The sequence below is a fragment of the Chaetodon auriga genome, chromosome 15, assembly GCF_051107435.1.
Source record: "Chaetodon auriga isolate fChaAug3 chromosome 15, fChaAug3.hap1, whole genome shotgun sequence".
NCBI classification, from domain to species: domain Eukaryota; kingdom Metazoa; phylum Chordata; class Actinopteri; order Chaetodontiformes; family Chaetodontidae; genus Chaetodon; species Chaetodon auriga.
Window position 1 is genome coordinate 13,603,391 of NC_135088.1, and position 21,906 is coordinate 13,625,296.

At 42.4% G+C, this 21,906-nt stretch overlaps 1 protein-coding gene across 4 annotated transcripts; it reads right to left on the reverse strand.

Moving 5' to 3' along the window:
• Positions 1-638: 638 nt before the first annotated feature.
• cxxc5a (CXXC finger protein 5a) lies at positions 639-21,499 on the reverse strand. Of its 4 annotated transcripts, none has more exons than XM_076751239.1 (4): positions 21,349-21,499; positions 21,152-21,209; positions 10,876-11,894; positions 639-2,072 (listed from the first exon to the last, which is right to left on the reverse strand). In XM_076751239.1, the coding sequence occupies exons 3-4, from the start codon at positions 11,668-11,670 to the stop codon at positions 2,031-2,033; spliced, it is 837 nt and encodes a 278-aa protein (XP_076607354.1). In that variant the 5' UTR covers positions 11,671-11,894; positions 21,152-21,209; positions 21,349-21,499; the 3' UTR covers positions 639-2,030. The 4 variants fall into 4 exon arrangements, with proteins under 4 accessions (XP_076607354.1, XP_076607353.1, XP_076607350.1 ...); XM_076751237.1 differs by having other exon boundaries at positions 764-2,075; positions 21,374-21,455; XM_076751238.1 differs by having other exon boundaries at positions 21,152-21,446.
• Between the last annotated feature and the right edge of the window lie 407 nt (positions 21,500-21,906).

Below are 21,906 nucleotides of genomic sequence, written 5' to 3' on the forward strand. Positions count from 1 at the left end.
CCACCAGATTCACGCACACACACACACACACACACACTGCAATTAGCACGGGCGACAGCAGAAGGTGTTTCCGGGGGACACTGAAAAGCGATGCACATGAGCAGGGCATGCCTGTTGTTGCCATGGTTTGTGACTCATAATGTTATTGAAGTATCTGTGAGGAGCTTTTTCAGTGGGACAACAAGCGTGTCCAGGCACATGCGTCACTTTTTAGTGTCCCCTGGAAACAGTTCCTGTTGCCACTTGTGCTGCGCTCAGCGTTTTTCTATACTTGGTTGTATTATCTCTAGTTGCAGTTTTGTTCCTAAATGTTGGATGTGTCGTCAAACTGATGAAGATGCTTTCTTCACACGCTCGTGTTTTGTCTATTTGCATTTGTTTTCTTAAACTGCAGCGTGTTGAGCTTTCAGGGCCACCATACTTAATAGCTCTGACAGTCAGTAATCCATGATAATCCATATTTCAATCCATGACTACCAATGATTTTCTGCTTGTGTTTTCTGGCTGTAAATGTCATGGAGAGGGGTGAATGTCATAATGATGTTGGGGAGGAGTGAAAATCGCTGAGGAAAATGCCATTTGGGAGGATTTTCAGGAGGTTTCATGCATTTTGAAGAAACACCGCGACCAAAATTGTTATTATTCAACCACCTTTTAAATTATTTTGGTTACATTTTAGCATAACAAGGCTCCATCAGTCATTCCACTATAGGACGATGTTACATAGGCAGTGAGAGAAATATCTCAGTCAAACGAAGGACATCATGGTGATCCATACCACCGCCTGATTTACTTTTAATGAGTTCTGCTTGCATTAGAATCTTTGAGAATTTCCCTACACCATCCAATTATTAAAGAAAAAAAGGAACATTTTTTTTTTCAAGTCATGGAACATTTATACTTAAAGTGTTTGTTTTTCGTCAAACCAGCTGTTTTTTAAAAAAAACAAAACAAAACATGCAAATAGACAAACATCAGAATTGTAAATTTTGACACGAATACATGCATTCCTTTTTATTCACAAAACCAGTCCAATTTTCTAAACGGATACAAAGATTGGTTATTTTTAAAAGCTGTAGCTACCCAGCAACATAACAAAATCATGAAAATATAACAAATTAACAAACAAATTAAAAAAAATGTAATCTTGTCTCAGTGCGTTCAGTAGGGTAGACTCAGAGCAAGTGCTGTCTCTCAATGCTATCGCCCTGAGCAGTATTGGCACATGCTCAGTAGGGCCACAGTAATATAAGGCTGCCAGTTTCACTAAAGGAAAAGTTTGGAAATGCAGAGGAGGACTGATTGAGGAGATTACAGTAGTGACGGCTCTGGCGAACAGCATCTTCAACCCAGTGAAGAGTCTCTGGATATCTGCCCGATAGCGTGACTTTTTCAGTTTCATTTAGATCCGAAATCCACAGCGTGTCCACAACTTGAAACGCTGCCTTTCAAAGACAACCGCTGATCTGTCTGAAAACTATCCTCTCCAACGAAATGATCATAAAATAGACAAGGGTTTTAAGTAACATGATGGTGAAGAATTACAATAATGTTTGCCATTAGCCACTAGTTTTGAAATATAGCTGTAAATTTACATTCTCTACACAAGTACTGTATCTTTCCACACATGAACAACATTAACACCAAACACAGAAATTAGTTGATTGTCCACACTCAGTCCGTCATTTCTGTTTCTGGCAATGAACAGTTCCATGTTTAAGCGACAGAAAAAAACCTGCTGGAAAAAGGACAAAAGGTACCAAAATGGAAACATAGAAAAGGGAATGAAAATTGCCATAGATGCTTTTCTTTACGCTTCATTTTTGGTTCAAGGAATAAGTAGGTGCATCCATTACCCGATTGATTTTTTTGTTGTTGTTGTTCTGTTTTGTTTTTTTGTTGTTTTTTTTTTTTTCTATAATTTTATCTGTTGCTTGTTTGTTTATTAGCCAGTGTCTGTTCCGGAGACAATCCAGGAGTTGGCATTGCACTTGATGGCAGAGCTTTGGGTAGGGAGTGGAGGAGGAGTCCTACTGGAACCACCGGAACGCCGCTCCTGTAGGAAGCATCACCTTCTTGGAGAAACAGAAGACAAGGAGGAAGGGGAGGGGAGGGGAGGGAAGAGAGAAGAGGAGGTTGGAGCCGTTAATGAAAAGCAGCACATTTTTATAAGTGTTTGCAAATATAATCCTAAATCTACTCACTGAGAAGCCACCGTTTCTTCATACCTTGACAGACAGGCGTAATTGTGGCCCCCCCCCGGTCCTACATTCTCTGTTGTTTCTTCAATTTAGGTCATTAACGACCAGTTGTTTTTTTGTTTGTTGTCTTTTTTGGTGAATTGCTGAACATATGAAATGTAAAAAAGAAATAAAAGTCATAGATCATCAGAGCCCGTTGTGGAGCCTTCAGCTTGTTTTGTGCGACTGAAAGTCCAAAATATAAAGATGTTCAGTTTGTAACAGACAAAAGCAGAAAATCTTTACACGTAAGAAGCTAGAACTGGTATTTTTGGCTGATAGATGACTAAAATGATTACTGTCAAACAACTAATCGATTAAACAGCTGAACTTCGCTCTTCATCCCTGCATGAGTAGTATGTGTGAAATCTCTACTTCCTCCCCTCAGCACCTCCACAGAAGCGGGCTTCAGTCCTGGCTTCACACAAAACCCGATATGCCACATTTATTATTTAGCCACCACACGCATTGCTCTCCCACACCATCACCAATGATTATGGCGCTTTCCCTCCCTCACCCCCCTCACTCGCTGTGGCTATCTATGTGTCTGATTGCACTGAGCAGGAGTGGCACACATGCATGCAGCTGCAGGGCTCAGCAGCGGCCTGCCAGTCAGGAGATAGAGAGCCGCTCGAGTCCCTGGAGCTGCAGCACGGCTGGCGTCCTGCAAAGTGCAACTCGATTCTGCAGCACGGATTCTTCCGTGAGCCAGCTCTGCCTGGAGCGAGGCAGGAGGAGCTCGGCAAACATTTATGCACCCACACACACTCTCACACCGAACCAATATGTATTCAAGTACAGTCGCACACCTCCACACACAGTGGCACGCTAACCGACACTCACAATACACCCCCGAAATCACACCAAACAGTAAGACCGTTAAAATAAAATTCTCATACACGATGGATTCAGATTCACTTTTCCAGCAGTAATCGAGAGCAGAGGGTTTAATAAGGAATCAAAGATGCTGTGAGCGCAAGCACAAATACCCACACCCATGCATGCAATCCCACCTTTCCAATGGAAAAAGCAACACAAGATGTGCTGCATGTAAATGTCATACACTGTTCACATGTACACGTTTGTACTGTGCACTGAAAACTTTTAAATTCTGTCTAATTTCTAGTGAAAAAATTATGTGCCACCTGAACATAATCAGACTAAAATTATTTGGGCATCTTGTTGCGCAGCTCTCTTGCACAGCAGTTAAATTATGAGTTTTCCAACAAAGACGACTCAGAGGCGAATGGCCCATTAGTTCAGAGAAGTTTGTTTGAAACCAGAAACAATACAAGCCCTAATTACTTTTCAGGCCCACTTAAACCATTCCCCTACCCTCGAATCAGCAGTACAGTGTTCTTTTGAATGCTATTGTTCAGATCTGGACATGAAACTGAGTGACAGCAGGGTTCGTGCTACGCAGGTTTCATTTACTTTCATTTTGAAAGTTAACTCCTGTTGACAAAAATGAAACATTTTTGCTGGGGTAAAGAGACTTCAAACAAGGTAATTACTCTGGTGATCTCAGCCAAATATAGCCCACACTGTGCTTCATTTGTTAAATTGACTCAATCGGGAATATTCTGACAGCAGAGACACCGCATACCACGGTGCTGTTCATAGCCCACATATGCATGTGCCAGTTCACATCAAATTCTCAACTTCATATTCATTCCTCAAAGATGCATGCAGGTTTGGATTGAGTAGATGTTTCTGGTGATGCTAATTTGTTTAGTTCAGCTAAACATAATGATAAATATGCACAAACTGTCAATACCAATGCTTTTTGACTGAAATGAATACTAATAAGAACCACGAACCTAGAGGTTAACAGCCAACATATTGCCAACATGTTTTCATGGTCTGTCTAGCGTTAGCCGGTCATCCATCTCTGCGATGACCTCTCTACAGCATCACTCAGCTGTTAAGAAGACAGTCGGAGGACAGCAACATCTGGCGCTGCCACAGATGTCAAAAACCTGGTCAGGGCTGGACTGACCATGACGTAATATGTGGGAAGAAAAACACATCCCTCAATTGAACTGTAAATGCTGTTTTTCCTCATTACCAAACATGAGCAATCAGTGGAGAAATGGCAGCAGTTCAGGAATAGAAAAACCCTTCCTGATTGCACAGGTTCAAACAGATGGGATCTGTGGGTGTGAAGAGGCCAATCACTAAAATCGATGGATGTGTTTTTTCAAACAAGGCGAGCGCATTTGTCTTAGCATTGCACAAACAATTCGTGTGTAACATGCCACAAAAGTAGACTGCCTCTTAACACCTAAATCCACAGTGACTTATAGCGGCCCTTCAGAGTACATCACATGGTGCTGTGTGGTACTGATGCAAAGGGAACCCCTGAGCGTTCCAGTTATTGTTTTCATGGATTCATCATCCACAATTGTTTACATTGCAATGTGAGAATTCCCTTATCGAGAGGAAAAAAAGCACAAACTGACACAATGAACGCAAAGCATCTCCACATGCAGTAGCGTATGTGGGATGTAACACTGTCTGCCGTTCAAAAGGAGCAGAAAAGTAAACTTTTGAAACAAGTGAATCAAAACACCGCTGACCTCCAGCTGGCATAAACACTCACTGTTTGTCTGGCTGAATGTGAAGCCTTTCCCTCAGTCTGCTCGCCCTTCCAGGAGTCAAATTTGATTCATATGGAAATATATTGATATCATTTCTCTTACTGGACCGATACATACATCCCATAGCCAGGGCAGGAACATTAGCACAGACAATCTGATCTATTAGTTCAACTCATACAGTAAGTGCACCATTCAGTTAATTATACGTGCCCAGGCAGCTGGTGTAAATAGAGCTGCGATGAATGATTATAATGATAGTTTCTGATTAATTTTTCAACTAATCATTGCAGGTCTAGTGGTAAATATGCCAGAGATGATTCGTTTACATGACTTTTATTTCCACGTTGAAATGCAGCCACTGCAATGCTTTTACACTGTAACACAGCGAAAAATGAGTTTTATAGACGTCTTTTGAGCTGCACATTACCAAACCAGCCCTCACTGGGTGGACTAGAGCCTGATCTCTGTACCTCTTGGAGTAAAGGGCCGTTTGCTAAATCCAGATGTCAGTCTACAGTACAACACCTTGGCTGCCTCGCCGCCTTCTCTCTCTCTTTCCGTCTCCCTGAGCCTCCTCTGTCCACTCCAACTTGTCCCTCCGTCTGCCCAGCAACTTGCCCACACATCCATGTGTCTCGGTGTCAGTCTGCGTGCCTGTCAGTTCGCATGAGCCTCTTCTGTCCTGGCTGTCTGGTGTACGGTGTCTGGGAGGCAGGAAAGACCATGAGGGAATACGCTACTCCCATATCAGCGTCTGATCCTGGCAAAGTGGCCCCCAGTGGACAACATTACTATGTTCAGGTGTTAGCTGTGTCTGATGACAAAGAGGCACGGACTTTCATTCGAAAATACATTATTCTATAAGCAGACAGTCAAAAACTCAGCTCCTGCTCCAGCTATTTTCAACCCACCCCACCGGTACAGTACATCCTGAACGTACAGTGACATACAAGTAAAAACAAGGTGCACTACAACTTCCTAACCCTTCCTGACTCTCCTTTCTCTCGGTGTTGAACAGCATCGCTGAGACTGACACCACTGGAGGGTATTCAGACATACAGCAGAAAGGAACTGCCTTCCCACTTATTTCTCTCAAATGTAGCATTCCCAGAATAAATCCAGACATCTTCAGCCAGTGAGCTATGAGGTGGCAAAGGCCTCAGCATGCTAACTCCCCCTCACTTGCCAATTTTACGCTCCTCTTTGAGCTGCCATGAGCTTTCAATGGAAACCGTCAACACCCTTAAAATAAGCACACTGCTGGACTGCACTTGTGTATCGACGCGTATACGCTCACAGGCTCGTGTGCAAGCACACGGACGCAACCTGCGATGCAAATGCAGGGAAACAAAGCCCAGGCATTTCATCTGGTCTTCCTACTCACGTGTGTGTGCGAGCACATGCCGAAAAGCAGTCAGAACCATCTGACAAACTGACCGCGAGACACATGTTAAATAAGACGTCATGCCCCTTTAGAGCCTGCACACTGAGTCTAACAGCCACAGCAGACGGGGATGTGCCGCTCTGTCTTTGATTGGAGGGGAATGTGACACTCAGGGGCTGTTTGAGCCACAGCTGAGGCTCACTGCAGTTCACTGTGGACGATCTTCTGTGCTGGCACAGGTGCTGCCCAAGTCGTTCTAAATATGCATGAAGAGCATTAAGGAGAAGCAGAAATGTCTCTTATAGAAGCCTTAAAGACACTGTATGTATATAGTTATTACATTATTACATCATGTACTCATAATTGACATTTGGGATTTACTGCTGACTTTCTGCTCTCCACTTTCTCTCCTGACGCAGCACATCCTCCATGATTCTCATCCTCTGACATTTAGCTTACACTGATGACATCACGCTCACTGACAGCGCGGCCCAGGCTGTATTCTCTGATCTAATCACCTGCTGAACAAGAGCTGTTGACTTAATAACAAAGCCATTTGAGACAGCTACTAGACTGCTGATGGGAAACATATGAGTGCATGAGGACAAATAAAAAGCAGGCACAACTGAAAACGTTGTAGTACTGTCAGGGCTCCGTACAGTGAAAGGTAAGAGTTTGCAGATGTCTTTGACGGTTTCCTGATTGAATGAGAATATTGGTCTCAAAAAGCCCATTTACTGTCAAGGTGTATTTTCCATTTTGTGAGCTGTGTTGCAATGCATTGATGTTTCGCTGCTTTCAGTCATTCGTAAAACGCAAGTTTTACTAAATTAACTGCATCATATAACCAAGATGCAAAACAAAATACACTGCAAGGAACATGAATAAGACCATTAGGTTTATAAGGCCACATCAGAGGTATACTACAGGCATTACTTGGTCACAGAGATGTTTTTTTCATGTGGCGGGTTGTTAGGTGATTGAGGTTATGGTTTGATTCATGCATTTTGTGTGGGTAGATGCACAGAAGCTACACATGTTGGCATGAATGTTTCTCGCCTTTGCCACAGCAGTCTTATGCCAAAGACCTTTAGTATGTCTGTGGCACTGAAGAAACTTTCAGCGCTCTAAAATAGACACTGCATATTTGCTCATGTAAAGTCCCATTTCATCTCTTGCACGACTACAATGCACCTCCTGACCCCGACCATGAATGTATTCACATCCATTTCTGTTTGATGAGCAGGCCAACTTAAATGTAACATGATCGAAATTTCAGCAAAAGCGAAAAACATTAAAATTTCATATTGACTCTGATAGACGAGTTTAGGCAATGCTTAAGTCTGAGAGCTGTTTTTTCCACACTGCTGCTACACTGATGTTCCTTCATTCCTGATGTCAGGATGTAATGGATAAGTCTCACCCACACAACAAGTACAGCCTCTTAAAAACACTAATAATAACCTTTAATAATATTCATTAGTCTAATACTGTAAAAGTAAATTGAGTTACACGAAGAGACTAGCCTTCTCATTTGTGGTCTGAAAAAGGGAAATTGCTTGACAGACATGTTAAATAAATTAGAGAAAAATGTGTGCAAGGTAATTACAGTACATACAATTACTAATGTCAATAATCATAGTGCTATTATACTTGGTACTTGAAGTCTTGGCAGGTTTATGGTACCCTAGGGTTTCTTTCACATGATGTGGCCAATATCAGCAGACTGTGACGTTACGAGCAGCATGATGACCTATATCAACATCAACATTCATGAATATTCAAGCCCCCTTGGGTTTGGCATCACTGGTGTGAACGACTGGTATTAGGCTAACTGCCATGACAACATCAATTGCAGATCATAAATTAAAATTAAATTCCTTTCTGTTACAGACATTCAGTCGTACCACCTACATAGCAAGCTGACACATTTCACCATTTTGGTGAATCATCAACAGAGACAAATGAAGCCTCTCATTAACTTGCAGCTGAACAATACGACACTGAAAAACAACATGCTGATATTCAGACGCATCAGTCTGATTCTCAACTTGTCACAGTCACAGTGGCCCGTGACTACCAGAATATGAATCCTACACTATGTAAGATCCATGCCACGGTTCTTGAATATTTTAACGTATTTATTGGAATAGAGAACATGCATCCTTTTGACTATTGGCTATTGACAATTTTCCAATTGTAACCATGTATACTTTAAGTCTTTCAAATTCTTGCTTTACTTTGTGGTCCAGGCAGCCATTGTTTTCCATATGTTTATCTACAATAAACATTGTCCAAACACAACTTACTGCTGTGTGATGTTCAGGGTCATAGCACTGGGGAGAAAGGGGGACTGAGTGTACAGTATTACAATGAGCAACAACATGATTCTGACAAGGATTAAACGAGACATGATCTTCACTGTGAGGATTATCTAAATCAAGCCAACAAGTCTTCCAAACTCATTCTTACTCCTAACTCGTCACATATGTATGCTTGGTCAGGACCACTTGGTATCACTTTTTAAGGCACTTGTTACCCCTTTAGCATCATTTTCAACATATAGGCCTCTGCCATCAAGTTATCCATATATCAATATGCAACGTACAGTTAGCAAGATCTGGTTAGACTTTCAAAATAAAGCTGGCAGAGAACAATAATAAACGCATGGTTAACGGGTTTAGGCACCAAAACCCTTTGGTCAGGTTTAGGAAAAGATGGTGGTTTGGCTTAACATGAGTGTGTTACTTTCATACATTACGCTACTTTGCTTACAAAAGAAATCAACACCCACTTCTGGTTTCACACAGACACAAACCAGCTCTCCTGGGTGAAAGCCCTGTGCTTGACCCATCCGACCACCCCAACCTCCTCCATTGGTGGACTTTAATCGCTCTTTATACTGTGCCATTTGACACATTGGCAGTAGGAACAGGATGTCTATCTGACTATCCTGCATGTTGAAAAAAGTATGCTAAAGGGGTACCCAATGTCTTAAAAAGAGATGCCAAGGCACCCTGACCAATCGTCTGTATATGACAAGATGGAAGTGAGAATACGTTGAAATATTAAGCAACAAACAAGGTTGTTTGCCCTTTAGACACAACAAGCTTTTTCTGAAGTGACACCCATATTGGCAGGACAACATTATTTGTCTGTGCCTTGCAAAACCATTATAAATCACTGACATGGAGATGATTCTAATTAAGGTTCGGTTAGGTTTAGGCTTTGGGAAAGAGAGGATAAAACAAAGTAGAACTTGGTATAGTCCAGTCAATCTTATGACTCCTTGAACATCCATTCACCGAGCTAAGCTAGGCTAATCTTACATTCAAAACGCTGCCACACAAGTACTGTGTTTGTATCACTCAAAATTCTCCCATCACCCAACTATCCCTTTAAGGAGTGTTTCACTGTGGATGGCCAAAGTTAGCACATGGGGATTTTCAGCCTACAAACTAGGGGCCAAGCTGTCACCCTCAGTCAACATCAGAAAGAGAATGAAGTAAAGCCATTAGCAGTTTGGAGCAAAAATCCAGTTTGTGTCAATTAGACCAGATGCCTCTCCACTATTTCATGTTCACACTGTGTTCCATACTTATCAATTTATTACGTAATGCCAAAGTGACGCTATTATCTATTGATCACAAAAGTTTATTTCCTTTGAGATGGAACATCTGCTGGAATTGATTTCATGATTGGTCGTTCTGTCATCACAGCCGGGGTTAGTTAGGCCACTGAGTGTGATGGAGGTAACAGGCAGGAAGTTTGGAGGGCCATTTAGCTGAGCAGGAGTGTCAACGGAGAGGACAGCGGCAGCAAGGGGGGGGGGTTGTGGCACATGTGCCACATTAACACCTGGTGCTCCAGATGACAGCTCTGTGGCCAGATGGACCTTGTTACATGCACACACACATAATACACAACATACCCACGTATGTACACTTATACACAAACATGCACTGTCCACTTATTCACAATTACTGCCACTCTGCCTCCACACACATTTTTATATTACAACATATGCATAAGCAAGCACAAGGTGGATGTACGGGTGACCGAAATGCTCCACTGAAGGGAATACATTGAGTAGCTCAATGGGAAAAACAATCATGTGTGTTTTAGTTGGTGAATAGCCTTCCAATTGAAAGATTGGGTGATTGCACGGTTGTGGTGAACAGATTAAAGAGACCCCATGGTGCATGCTTACCCTGCACATACCCACCGCACTCCTCACCACCTGTCATTTCCCTGCTTGTGGAGCCATCACCCCACCAAAAAGCCCCCTGTACTATTTCCCTTAAAGGGGAATGACATTCAGGTATGAACCAAGAGATCTTCTTTGTGCTTTCAGGTGTGAAGATGAAATTTGTATGTGATGTTTGCAGATCTGTCTGTTGTACAATTTTCCAGTTCTTCACTGTGGATCAATTCTCACAAAGACAGTTTTCTGCCTGTCTGTCTTATTCCTCTGGTTTCTCACTTTGGAGTATGTAAGTATGTCTAATGCATCCAGATATTTTCAGCTTCTGTCACTGCAGTGAAGCTTTGTGGTAACTCTTTGGATCAAAACCCATGAAGCTTATTTTCTGGGGGAATTTTAGAAAATGACCCCCTAAGCAATGACACATCATAACCACCACCCTCTTACCTCCAGAGCAGCAGAGGGCTTCTTCTTCAGTTCCTCACATTTGCGAAACTTGCAGATCTGGTGGCCTGTTTTGCGATTCCGGCAACTGCTGCATTGCTCGCAGTTAATCCGCCGTCGGCAAGGTGGGCACATGCCGCAACGTTTTCGCTTCTTTTTACCGGAGTTGATAGCAGAGGCCAGCTCGCTTTGCGCCGGGTACTCTGCCAGCCCGGCCATGTGTAGCGCGCTGTCCGCCAGAAACACTCCAGCCGGCGTCATGATGAAAAGCCCCGGGTTGAAGGGGAAACCACCCCCTACTCCATATGGGAAGTCAACAGGACCACCTACGGCGTCCGTGACAGACGTACCCTCCAAGTCGCTAGCCCCCGAGCCTGCCTCTCCACCGCCAACTCCAACTCCCATGCCCCCAGGCAGGAGCATGTGCTCCATACCGGCCCGCTTTAACAGTGCTGCTGCCTGGGCAAAGTGCAGCAGGCCATTCTGTCCCTCCAGAACCTGTTCTAGGGTCCGGTCCAACTTGGCTGCTGTCAGTGCTGAGACAGTGGGCTGGGGCTGCGGGGGTGGCTGAGGCTTGGCCGTGTGGCTCTTAGTCTCACTGTTGTTCGTATGTCCATTGGTGGTGGCAGGGGAGACCGCTGTATACTGGGAGAGGGTACGGGAGTTCTTAAGGCTCTTACTGAGGGGCTCGCTGATGATGCCACTGCGGTTCCTGCGCTCTATAACAGGAGAGTCCTGTTTGCAGCTACTCTGCTCCTGGTCCTCTGTTCGGCCCCCCTCCGACAGCCCGCTAGACATGGTCCAGAGCTTACGTGCCTGGGTTGGGGGTGAGGGTGGAAAGGGGGCAGGGGTAAGCGAGGAGGGGGAGCAAAGACCTTTTCTCGGTCCGTTCTGCGTCCCGGTGAGAGTGGATCCTCACCTCAATGGACCAATCAGCCAGCCGACAACAGGCAGGCCCCGGAGCCTTCTGCCCGCACTACAGCTCAGCCCTCATCCACGTTCTTCCATGGGCCACCTGGAAACTTTACACAGGGACAGAAAAAAGGTAAATTACTGATTAATGTTCACTTCACCAAAACAATGAAGCACTCAAGAGAAACATTTGCATTTTTGTTCCGTTAAAATGCAAGAATAAGTAAAAATAGCATCTTAAACCTGCCATGACTGATTGGGGTGAACAGACACAGGTTGTGTACACGGCACTGGCTGATCATCATCTGCTGAGCAAATTTGTTTTCACATCCAGCAGTGACAGAGCAGCTTTATCATTTGGAGTCATGTTTCTGACGACCTGGTAAACTAAAGTCCAGCGTTCACACTCTGTTTTGGTCTCTACCATGTGGTTTTCATGGTCCACAACTTTACCCTTTTTTCACTCTTAGTGCCCTCATAGTGTTGTTTGTGGCTGCATAAAACAGAGAAAAAGCTCTAGAAACCCACTGTGCTCTACCTACTCAGCACTACAGTGTTGGTGACTAGCTGGTATTCAATTACTGAATGGAATTCAATTACTGAAAATCAAGAACTTTCATTCTCCCTCTAATTCTTCACACATCAATCAACAGATCAAACTCCTGACCAGTGAGGCAACACCTGCTTCCCTGGAGCTTCTCTGATTGGTTGGCAAACAAAAGAAATTACAAGGTTGGGAGCCTAATATTGCTGTTTAAGTCAAAGAAAATCAAGTTAATTGTGTTGTATTGAGGGCAAAAACTGCTTATGTTAAATAAAGGGAATTGTAACCTTAAGCTTCATATACAAACATAAAAATTTGATATTGTGTTTTTTCTGTAATTATAGATGTGTAAACTGTCCCTGATGTCATTTGTCAAATCCCTTTTATCAGTATTCATTTGTAATTAGAATTCTAACGGTATGAGATTTTCATGGTATGATAAACATCTCAGAAAACTTCATATAACTATGGTATTACCCATTATTATTATTATTATTATTATTATTATTATTATTATTATTATTATTATTATTATTATTATTATCAGTTGCAGAGACCCTGAAACCCATGAAAACAGGGGGGTTCTTTAGTATAATTACACAAAATATTATTTCCTGACAGACATCAAACTTGATATAAACTTGAATTTGAATCTTTTTTACACTAATGTTGGTGAATTCAATACCTTAGAGAAGCAATTTCACCTGGCAATTTTCATACCACTGTATACGGTGAAACCAGTACACCACTATTAGCCCTTTCAATCCCTACATATGCTCCATTTAAACAAGTAAATCCTTGTTTGAGAGCAGCCTTATTTGGAGTGAATGCTTTATAAATGAATTGTATTTCCCTGACCACATTTTAGTCACTTAAGACATGTTGCATTTATCGACTAACAATTGTGTGCTCATTGATCTGAGTGTATAACCTTGTGATACAATATGAGAGAAAATAAATAGCTGTCCCTTATTAGACTTTCTCACACACAACAATCTGAGAGGCTGCTGAAAATGTAGCCAAAAGCCCACAGACAGAACAAAGGAAGTTGATTTTCTTTTCATTAACTTTGGGTTTCTGTAATTTGACTTTTTCAAAGAACTATTTGTCAGGAAATGATATTCTATTATATTAGTTTTAAAGACCAAACCTGTAGAGCAATAGAGTTTGGCAAAATATTAGATCAAACAGAGTGGTGGGGCTTATGAAGAGGGTTCACTAGGCTAGTAATGGGAGACTCCCCACTGGACAGAGATGCATGCACCCAGGGTTCTAAATTAACACCCGCCAACCCGCCAAATGCGGGTTAAAATTCATATTGGCGGGTGTAAATAAAAACTTACTAGCCAATTTGGCCGGTAATGCATTAGGCAATCATGTCAGTCAGAGCCGCTCTACAGTTCTTGGTCATTTGTCCCCCTGACAGTCCGTCCTACAGTTCCCATGAACACTGTCGTAATGCTACGTGATGACGTACAAAACGCCCATTGGCTGTGCGCAAGCACACTACAGTTTGTAGTGCAACCGGCGCGAGAAACCACGGAAACGCAAACACGAAGAAGAAGAAGAAGAAGAATGAACGGCGGCGTATAAACTGTAAAAAAGGAGAGTGAGCTAGCTAAAAGTAAAAAGTAAAGTTAAACTAAATGCTGCGGTGGTTGGGACAGACGTCTGGGGGGAGAAGAGGAAGGAGGCAGGGGATGAGAATGTCGACAAAGCGTGCGAAACGAAGAAAAGAAAGTTTAACGCTAAATGGCTGACAGGTCGTGAATGGCTTGAGTTTGATCACGAAAATGCCGTCATGTTTTGTAAGGATTGCCGCATGTACACGAAAGAAAAAAACAAGACGAATAATTTTGTGGTGGGGACTAATAATTTTAAAGTGGAGGCAGTAAAGGACCATGAGAATGCCCGAAGTCATCAGGAGAGCCGAAGGAGTCTGCAGTACTGACTGCTGCACTGTTTGTGTTTTCTAGTTGTACATACATAATTCAATTTATTACCAATGCAATTTTTTGCAAGTGTTTAAGTCATGGCTGTTACTTACGTATATATATATTTCTTATTAAAGAAGGAAAGCAGAAACACTTTAAGTTGAAAGGAAAAATACATTTTATTAGGAATGTAATGATACTAAATACTGGAAAAATGTATTTTAGAAAATAATAAATCTGACAGCATTTTTTGTTTGTATAAATTAAATATTTGCACTTTCTGTTTATATTTTGTTTCATGTGTTGTACTTTCTGTGCATTTTTCATGCCAATAATGTAAATAAAATGATCAAATGCATTCAGTGGCACTCATAATCTCTCTTATTTTCACCGGGAAAAAATTTGGCTAGTGGAAATTCTGATTGGCTGGTAACTTTAGAAGATCACCAGCCACATTGGCTGGTGATCAAAAAAGTTAATTTAGAACCCTGCATGCACCCACTGGCTTTTAATGTAAGATTCCTTTGACTGCTCATCTATGAGAAGAAAAACTATGCTGCTATTCTCCTGACCTGTCCATGTTCACAAACAAGCCTACCACCTCCCACAGAAAAGCTGAGGAAATGGCCGGGCCAGTCCTTATAAGGGAAACAAAGGGAGAGGGAGGGGAAGAGGATGGAGGGGGGGTGTCTGTGCAGTGTGTGGAAATTGGAAGGCCAGAATTAGTGGGAGGTAAAGCTTCAAAGGCAAGAGCACAGCCCCCACATTCTCACCAGCTCAGGGGGATGTGGCGCCAGCGAACCAGAGCCAGCTCCGCAGCCCCTCAGCCCTATAGTTTCAGTTTCTCCTACTACAGCACTGGCCAGGGTCCGGTTTCCCAAAAGCATCTCAAACTAACTGCATCTCTGCTCAGTTGTGGTTGAACGCATAACAGCTCTGCAAATCATCAGAGTGACGCATGGGGGTTTTTGTGTGCTTATGGAATACTGGACCTGAAAAATTCTGCATTTAGTGGTCAGTTATGACTACTTAAATGTTGTTAGAGAGGATTTTTCAGGGAGATTTTAATGTCACATTGTTTCCATTGAGCTTTATGGCAGCTGTGCATCTACACAGGTAAATGTGGGTATTATTTCTTGATTAATCATGGCCAGAATATCCAGCTCTGATCCAACTGCTTCATCAATGCTCTAAATACAGTAAATGGCTAAAAGACTTGAGTATTCCACATAATTAACAAACTGGCGTATTATCAATAGCTAAAATAAATTAGTTCTCAAGTCGGTTACAAAGCAGCAAAGTTGGCAATCAAGAGCCCATGAAAACGGTTTCAAAAATATCACTGATCAGCTGTAACATAATGACCCAGGCAGGAAACTATCATCTCACCAGCTGACCTGCTGATGCCACCACTGGTTTTTACATCAAATGAAAATGATAATGCATTTCAGCTGCTGTTCCTCCAATGTGTTAATGATCTTGATAGTATGGATGTGACACAGGACTTTTCATACTGCTGACTTGCTTTGCGTCAATCCCAGCAACGCCTACTGTGTATGACGATGATGCAGTGACATGCAGGCACACACACACACACACACACACACACACACACACACTTATTTTGTTTCTTCAGTAAAATATTAATAATGAGACAAATGGGGGAGTGGGGGTTTTAGATGAGTTTCATATGCACAGTGCTGTTGAAGACACACATCAGTGTGACAAGTGTAAGCATAACCCAGCTATCCTATGATTTGTAAAACATAAAGGAATCAACAAATGTTATTAATTTACTCATATGTAGACAGTTACAGTTTGGTACATTTTAATTTTTTACACATGATCTAACATGATAAACCAGTCTGGAAAGACAAACACATGTACGCAGATTTGTATTTTACGTGTTTACAGGTTGTGTTCGGACAAAGCTGGTGCAGCACACTACAGCTGTGGCTCTGCTGTACCACATTGTGTAACAAATGAAAGCAGAGGCACCTATTTTATCCTCACACTCACCCTTCTCTGCCTTCCATCCTACTGACCTATCAGTCACACTCTGTCCGTCATCATCAGCCCTGAGCGTGGTGTATAGTCTTTAGCTAATCACCCTCTTGGACTTCCAGCGTCATGGCTCTTCAGATGCCCTCACCACATCATTTACAGAAGAGGTCTGTGTCCTTTTGTGAACTGTCTCCTAAATCTAAACTAAACTGGCCCTGTCAGTGAGAGTGTGAAGGCCATACAGCTGAAACCAGGTGTTTTGTGTTGTTTTGTCCTTTAAGCATGTTTATTCATTTTCCTGTGATGTCACAGACTTAATGCTGTGGTTCATATTAAAGCCTTGCACCTCAGGTTTCTGTGAAATTGCCTGACGAGAGCACTATAATTACTAGTCCCATATTAAAGCCTATGAGACACACATTTCTTGCACCTCAAGCTGTCTCAGCACAAAAATAGACATAAATATCAGCTATCCCTGATATTTCCCTGAGTCCTTCTTGGTTTTTTGCTAATCTATCTGCACGCAACGTGCTGCACAGGATTAGCAGATGGAGATAAAGATCTGGATATAAATGGTCCAAATGATCAATACGGTTCAACAGCTACGTGTGTGAAGCCTTTCACGGATCGACCAATGAGCTCAGCTGTGAACCTGCAATCGAAGCATCCACAAAAATAATTGGTGGCCTCTTGTTTTGGTGAATTTCAAACTGCAGCAGGAACAGTACCTGTGCATGAGTGTGAATTTTGAACTGTTTCTGTGATGCTTGGTCTTCATTATGGGCAAAACTGAATCCTATTTTACCGTTTTGTTATTTTTTTACTCTAAAATCTTAGAGCTGGACAAATACTGTAGTTTTAATGGTCAATAAATCGTTTAGTAGCCAACAAAATATTGACAGGCCTGAGGAGGAATATCAGAACATTCTTGATGTGATTATAAATGTTGCTGGTCATTCAATAAAGACACTTAGAGAAAATCTCGACATGAATTTGTGCCTGTTTTGTTGAATCAGCTGAGCGATGACAGCTCAGCGACATTGTTCAGACTGCAAGCCCAAATCTGTTTTTGGTATATCAGATTGATTCTAGAAAGCCTGGACAGCAAAAATCCACATTCTACCTTTATTTTAACCATGAAATATGTTGAGGTTGAGACCTCATTTACAATATAGCCAAGATAAAAAGATCCAAGACACCAAGAAACACAAATGAAATGTTTACTTTGTGAAATCAAATTAAAATGAAATCCAAGCTACATTTGGAGGTGGTTTGAAATGAGACTCCAATCAGATTCTACAAATGCATCTCAGTCTGGATGCTCTGGATGCTGAAAACGGATTTCACAGTGTCTTTTGTGTCAACGTCACCAGCACAGGTAGTTAATGATGTATGTCGTTACAAGTCTGCAGATAGTTTGGCGGTGCCTGGACACACAAGTCCCATCTGATCACCTGCAATAACAGTGTGGACAGCCTTAAAGATCTGATTTGAGCATCACATGAGATTGGCCTGCAGTGTGAACAGACCCTTTGCCAACAACAGCTGAGCTGCAGAACCTGTGGATTTCAAACCAAACGTCTGAATGTGATTAACAAAATGTCACATAGGTTGATATATGATATATGGGTATTCATTTTCCAGGAACTTATAACTCAGTCTGGGCTCACATAAACTGTAGCTGCTGTGTCATGTATAACAAATTTTGTGCACACAGCCTCAGTGAAATTCAAACCCGAAAAGACACAGTGTGTCATGCGAGTGTGAAGTGTGGTGTTTTCAGCCAGATATTCCGACTCTACAGAATACTGTATTGATCCTTTCAGAGAAATTCAGCTTTTGCCCTCCACGTACTTGCTACTTGAACATGCTGCTGAAAACAGTTTCACCCCGGCCTGTGTACAATATTTTGCATGAGGTTTTTCCAGCTCAGCATCAGTACACTCTAATTAAAACAATTAGTTCCAAATTTTGAGAAATACATATATTCACTTTCTTGCTGAGAGTTAGACGAGAATAATGATGTTGATGCCCATGCGCTAAATATGAAGCTATAGCCGGAGATGGTTAGCTTAGCTTAGCATGAATGCTGGAAACAGGGGGAAACTGCTAGCCTGGCTCTGTCCAGAAGTAAAAAGCTCCCTCCTAGCAGCTCTAAAGCTCACTAATTAACACATCATATCTTGTTTGTTTAATCTGCACAAAAACAGAAGTGTAAAAACAACATCAGCGTTTAACAGGGGGTCTAAACGCTTTCTTAGCCACGACCAGTTTCCAGGCAACCAGTGGAAGTTACTGGTCCTTGCCAGGGAATGGCGGCAAATTATCTTTTTAACCGGCTGCTAGCGGTAGCTTCATACTTAGCATACAGACATGTGAGTGGTGTCAATCTTTAGCGGATGCACATGCATCCCATTTCCCCCTGTCTCTGCAGTGGTATCAATCGTCTCATCTAACTCACAGAGAAGACTCACAAGAAAATGCATTTCCAAAAACTTTTCCCTCATGCCATATGGCACAAATATGATCAGTATATTCTGTAGCAAAGCTGGTCAAAATATCTATATGGTGAGTCAAAACATTGCAACTCCAGTCAAAAGTCCAAATAAGATATATCAGAGGGTCAGTATATGAATAGTTCGCAAAATCTGGTGTTTACAAATCAATCAGAGGTCTATTGTTTTGTGTGGAACATTAAAAACTTTCAACTTCTTGGTGAATTAAACGGTACTTCAGTAGATCATCCTGTACATCCACGGCGATAAACCTGATGAGCACTTCCTAACAGCCACAGTGCTGCTGGATGAATGTTGCCAGCACAATGATACTTGTGTGAACATGAGCAGCTCATTTAACATTCACATGCAGCTCTCAGCTTGTACAGTAATAGCTCCAAACTTTAACAGTGACCTTGAGTAGATATTTTTACAAAAAGCTTCTCAGGTGCCTGATTTTTATACCAGCTGTTGAACTAGAATGCAAAAAAAAAAAAAAAAAAAAAAACTTGTGTGTAAAAATGAGTGTCAGTCCACAGTATAGTGACAACTGACTGATGGATGAGTGGTTGGTCGCTTCACTCGTTGATTAGACTGATCAATAGGTGATGGAGGAATTGAGGAACACACTTAGGGCCTGTGTGTCTTTATAGTTCTCACTGTTTTGCCACTGCAGGCCTGTAATCTTATTCAGAACAAAAATCTAAACATGAGAATAATGGAAAAACTATCAGGAATCTGGGCTGTTTTTCTAGCATGGCTGCTTAAATATTCATCACGCATTGACTTGGTCCCCACAGTGGGAGCGAGGACCACTTACGAGGTCAATGAAACACATTAATTCATTTAGTTTGGGACTGTGGTGTGTGTGATGGAGACACTCGAACATGACTCTTTCAGGAAGCCACGAATGCTGAATAATTTACAATTTTTTTAATAAATAAACAAACGTCCCTGCTAATTGAAATCACACATCAGTTTTCACTGGACAATTAATCTCCTCTGCGCGCACCTGAAGCAACTCCTGAATAAGTTTCCCTCACTGACGTCACTGCATGCGCAGGTGCCAGGTAATTGCAGGCAGATTTTTTTTTTATTTTTTTATTTTTTTTATTTTTTTTTAATGTAATTTCCTGCGGGGTTATGAGACATTTGGTCGGCCACGAACTCCGGAGCAGCTGACTGCACCTCTAGAGACGCGAGAAACACATTAGTCCAGGCGATGCACGATGCAAATGCAGCCCCCCCACCCACAGTACAGACGCGCTGTCTGCGGACTCTCTGCTTGTCTACGGTGAGCTACACATTCTCTATTCCTCCCACCTCCTGTCGACTGACGCGCGCACACGGACACGCACACACACACGCAGACGCGCAAACGCAGAGGAAGTTAAAAAGCCCGGTGACAATAATTAGACTCAAGGCTCCATCCTTTGTCCATAACCTGCTGTGTCTTCTCCTCCTTAATTAGGCTATGCACACAAAAAGTTGGAGGAGAAAAACAACCACGCAGTGCGCACGGTGACTCCAAATTATTCGTAAACGTATGGAGCACTTGGAGCTGCGATACTGGTGGCGGATTGCAGTGAAGAGGGGGTGACTGTAATCTCCGGGCTGCGCGGTGAAAGCTTGTGTACCTGGCAACTTTCTAATGATGCCCGGAAGAAAAAAAAAATAAGAATAAGACATCTGTAATAAAAAATAAGCCGATAAATCCCTCACCTGTCTTCACGCGAGTGGGAAAGTGTGATATGTATTTACTGAGTGTTTCCAGGATTAAATAAAAGTTTGAATCATAGAGGATATCAAACAGAGTCTGTTGTCGAATGTAAGCATGATCCGGCTCCAGTGCGCGGTGATCATCTCTCTCATTTAACTGGAAGCGTCAAGTTTAGTGCGCATCATTAACAGCTGATTCACAATAAACCACCGGGCTTTTTGCTCCGGTGTTGTGCCGATCCGTATCAGCGCTGCCTTTATAAGATAAAGGGAAATGAGGACTGTTCTTGGAAAAACTGAGAGCAGCTTGGGAAATATCCCCTTCAGCATCATTGCATATCCGATCACCGGATAGGGAATCAAACCTTTGTTGTGTTTTTTCAACACTGTGAGCGGATCAAAATAGCTGTCTTTTGTCTGGACTCAGTGATCTATGAGCACGGTAGCCTATCTGCGGTACCAGCATATGGTCTGCAGTCGCACATTTGAGGATATACAGAGGAGCCCCGGCTCACCCTGACACAACTTGATCCTATAAGAAGATGACATCCCAACTTTCAGCAGACTTCAACAAAGTATGATCCCCCCCTCCCGCCTCATCCCACACCTCCTCCCTCCCTCACCATGTATCTGCATATTTGCAAACACGGGCCCATTTTATTCGCACCTACCAAAGCAGATCCGAGCAGAGGGGAGGGCTCCCACAGTCCGAGCGGTCCGTCTCTCAGCCTGCCGTGCAGAATGGTGACAAAAAAAAAAAAAAAAGAAAAAAGAAAAAGGGCAGGAAAAAAAGCTTATTCTCCGAGAACACAATCCTACAGAGTGTCTGCCTGTTAATGACAAATGTGAAAAGAAAAAAAATATTCACCGTCAGTTATTTTGGAAAAGCGTACTTTCTCTGAGGCTGAACGCGTGGGTTCCCCCAGCTTTCTCGGTCCTTGCAATCCCACCTCTACATCCCCGCTTGCAGAGAGGAACATGCAAACACATTTCATAGATTTTTGGAGCTTCGCGGAAAAACCGAACTGGACTTTGCTGCGGCGCGCGCGCTGAGGCGATCATAAAGCGCGAGGGGCCGTGAGGTTCAGTGGTTTCAGGACAGCTGAGGGGAGAGGTGGTGTTTCACAATAAAACTGTGGGCTGATGCAAAGTGACTGCACCCTGCGAGCAGTGTGTTTTTTTAATGGTGTCGTAGATCAGAGGGTGATCATATAATTCATTCAAAATAACTAAATGTCTTTTATTCCTAGTTCTTATATGGGTGATTTAAGAGACATAAAACTGCCTGGATGAGCATTTTTATAATTAGGTGTAAAATAAGTAGAATAAGCCTAAATGAAATATTAACAACAATAAAAAAAAAAAAAAAAACTGCTTTATCACATTATTGTGACAGGTGTGATCTTAGATTTTGTGCTTTCTTGTT

Coding starts and splice junctions, on each gene's coding strand:
- cxxc5a (XM_076751235.1), bottom strand. CDS start 11,670: ATGTCTAGCGGGCTGTCGGAGGGGGGCCGAACAGAGGACCAGGAGCAG. Junction 2,076..10,875: donor AGCCCTCTGCTGCTCTGGAG/GTAAGAGGGTGG, acceptor TGTTTCTCCAAG/AAGGTGATGCTTCCTACAGG.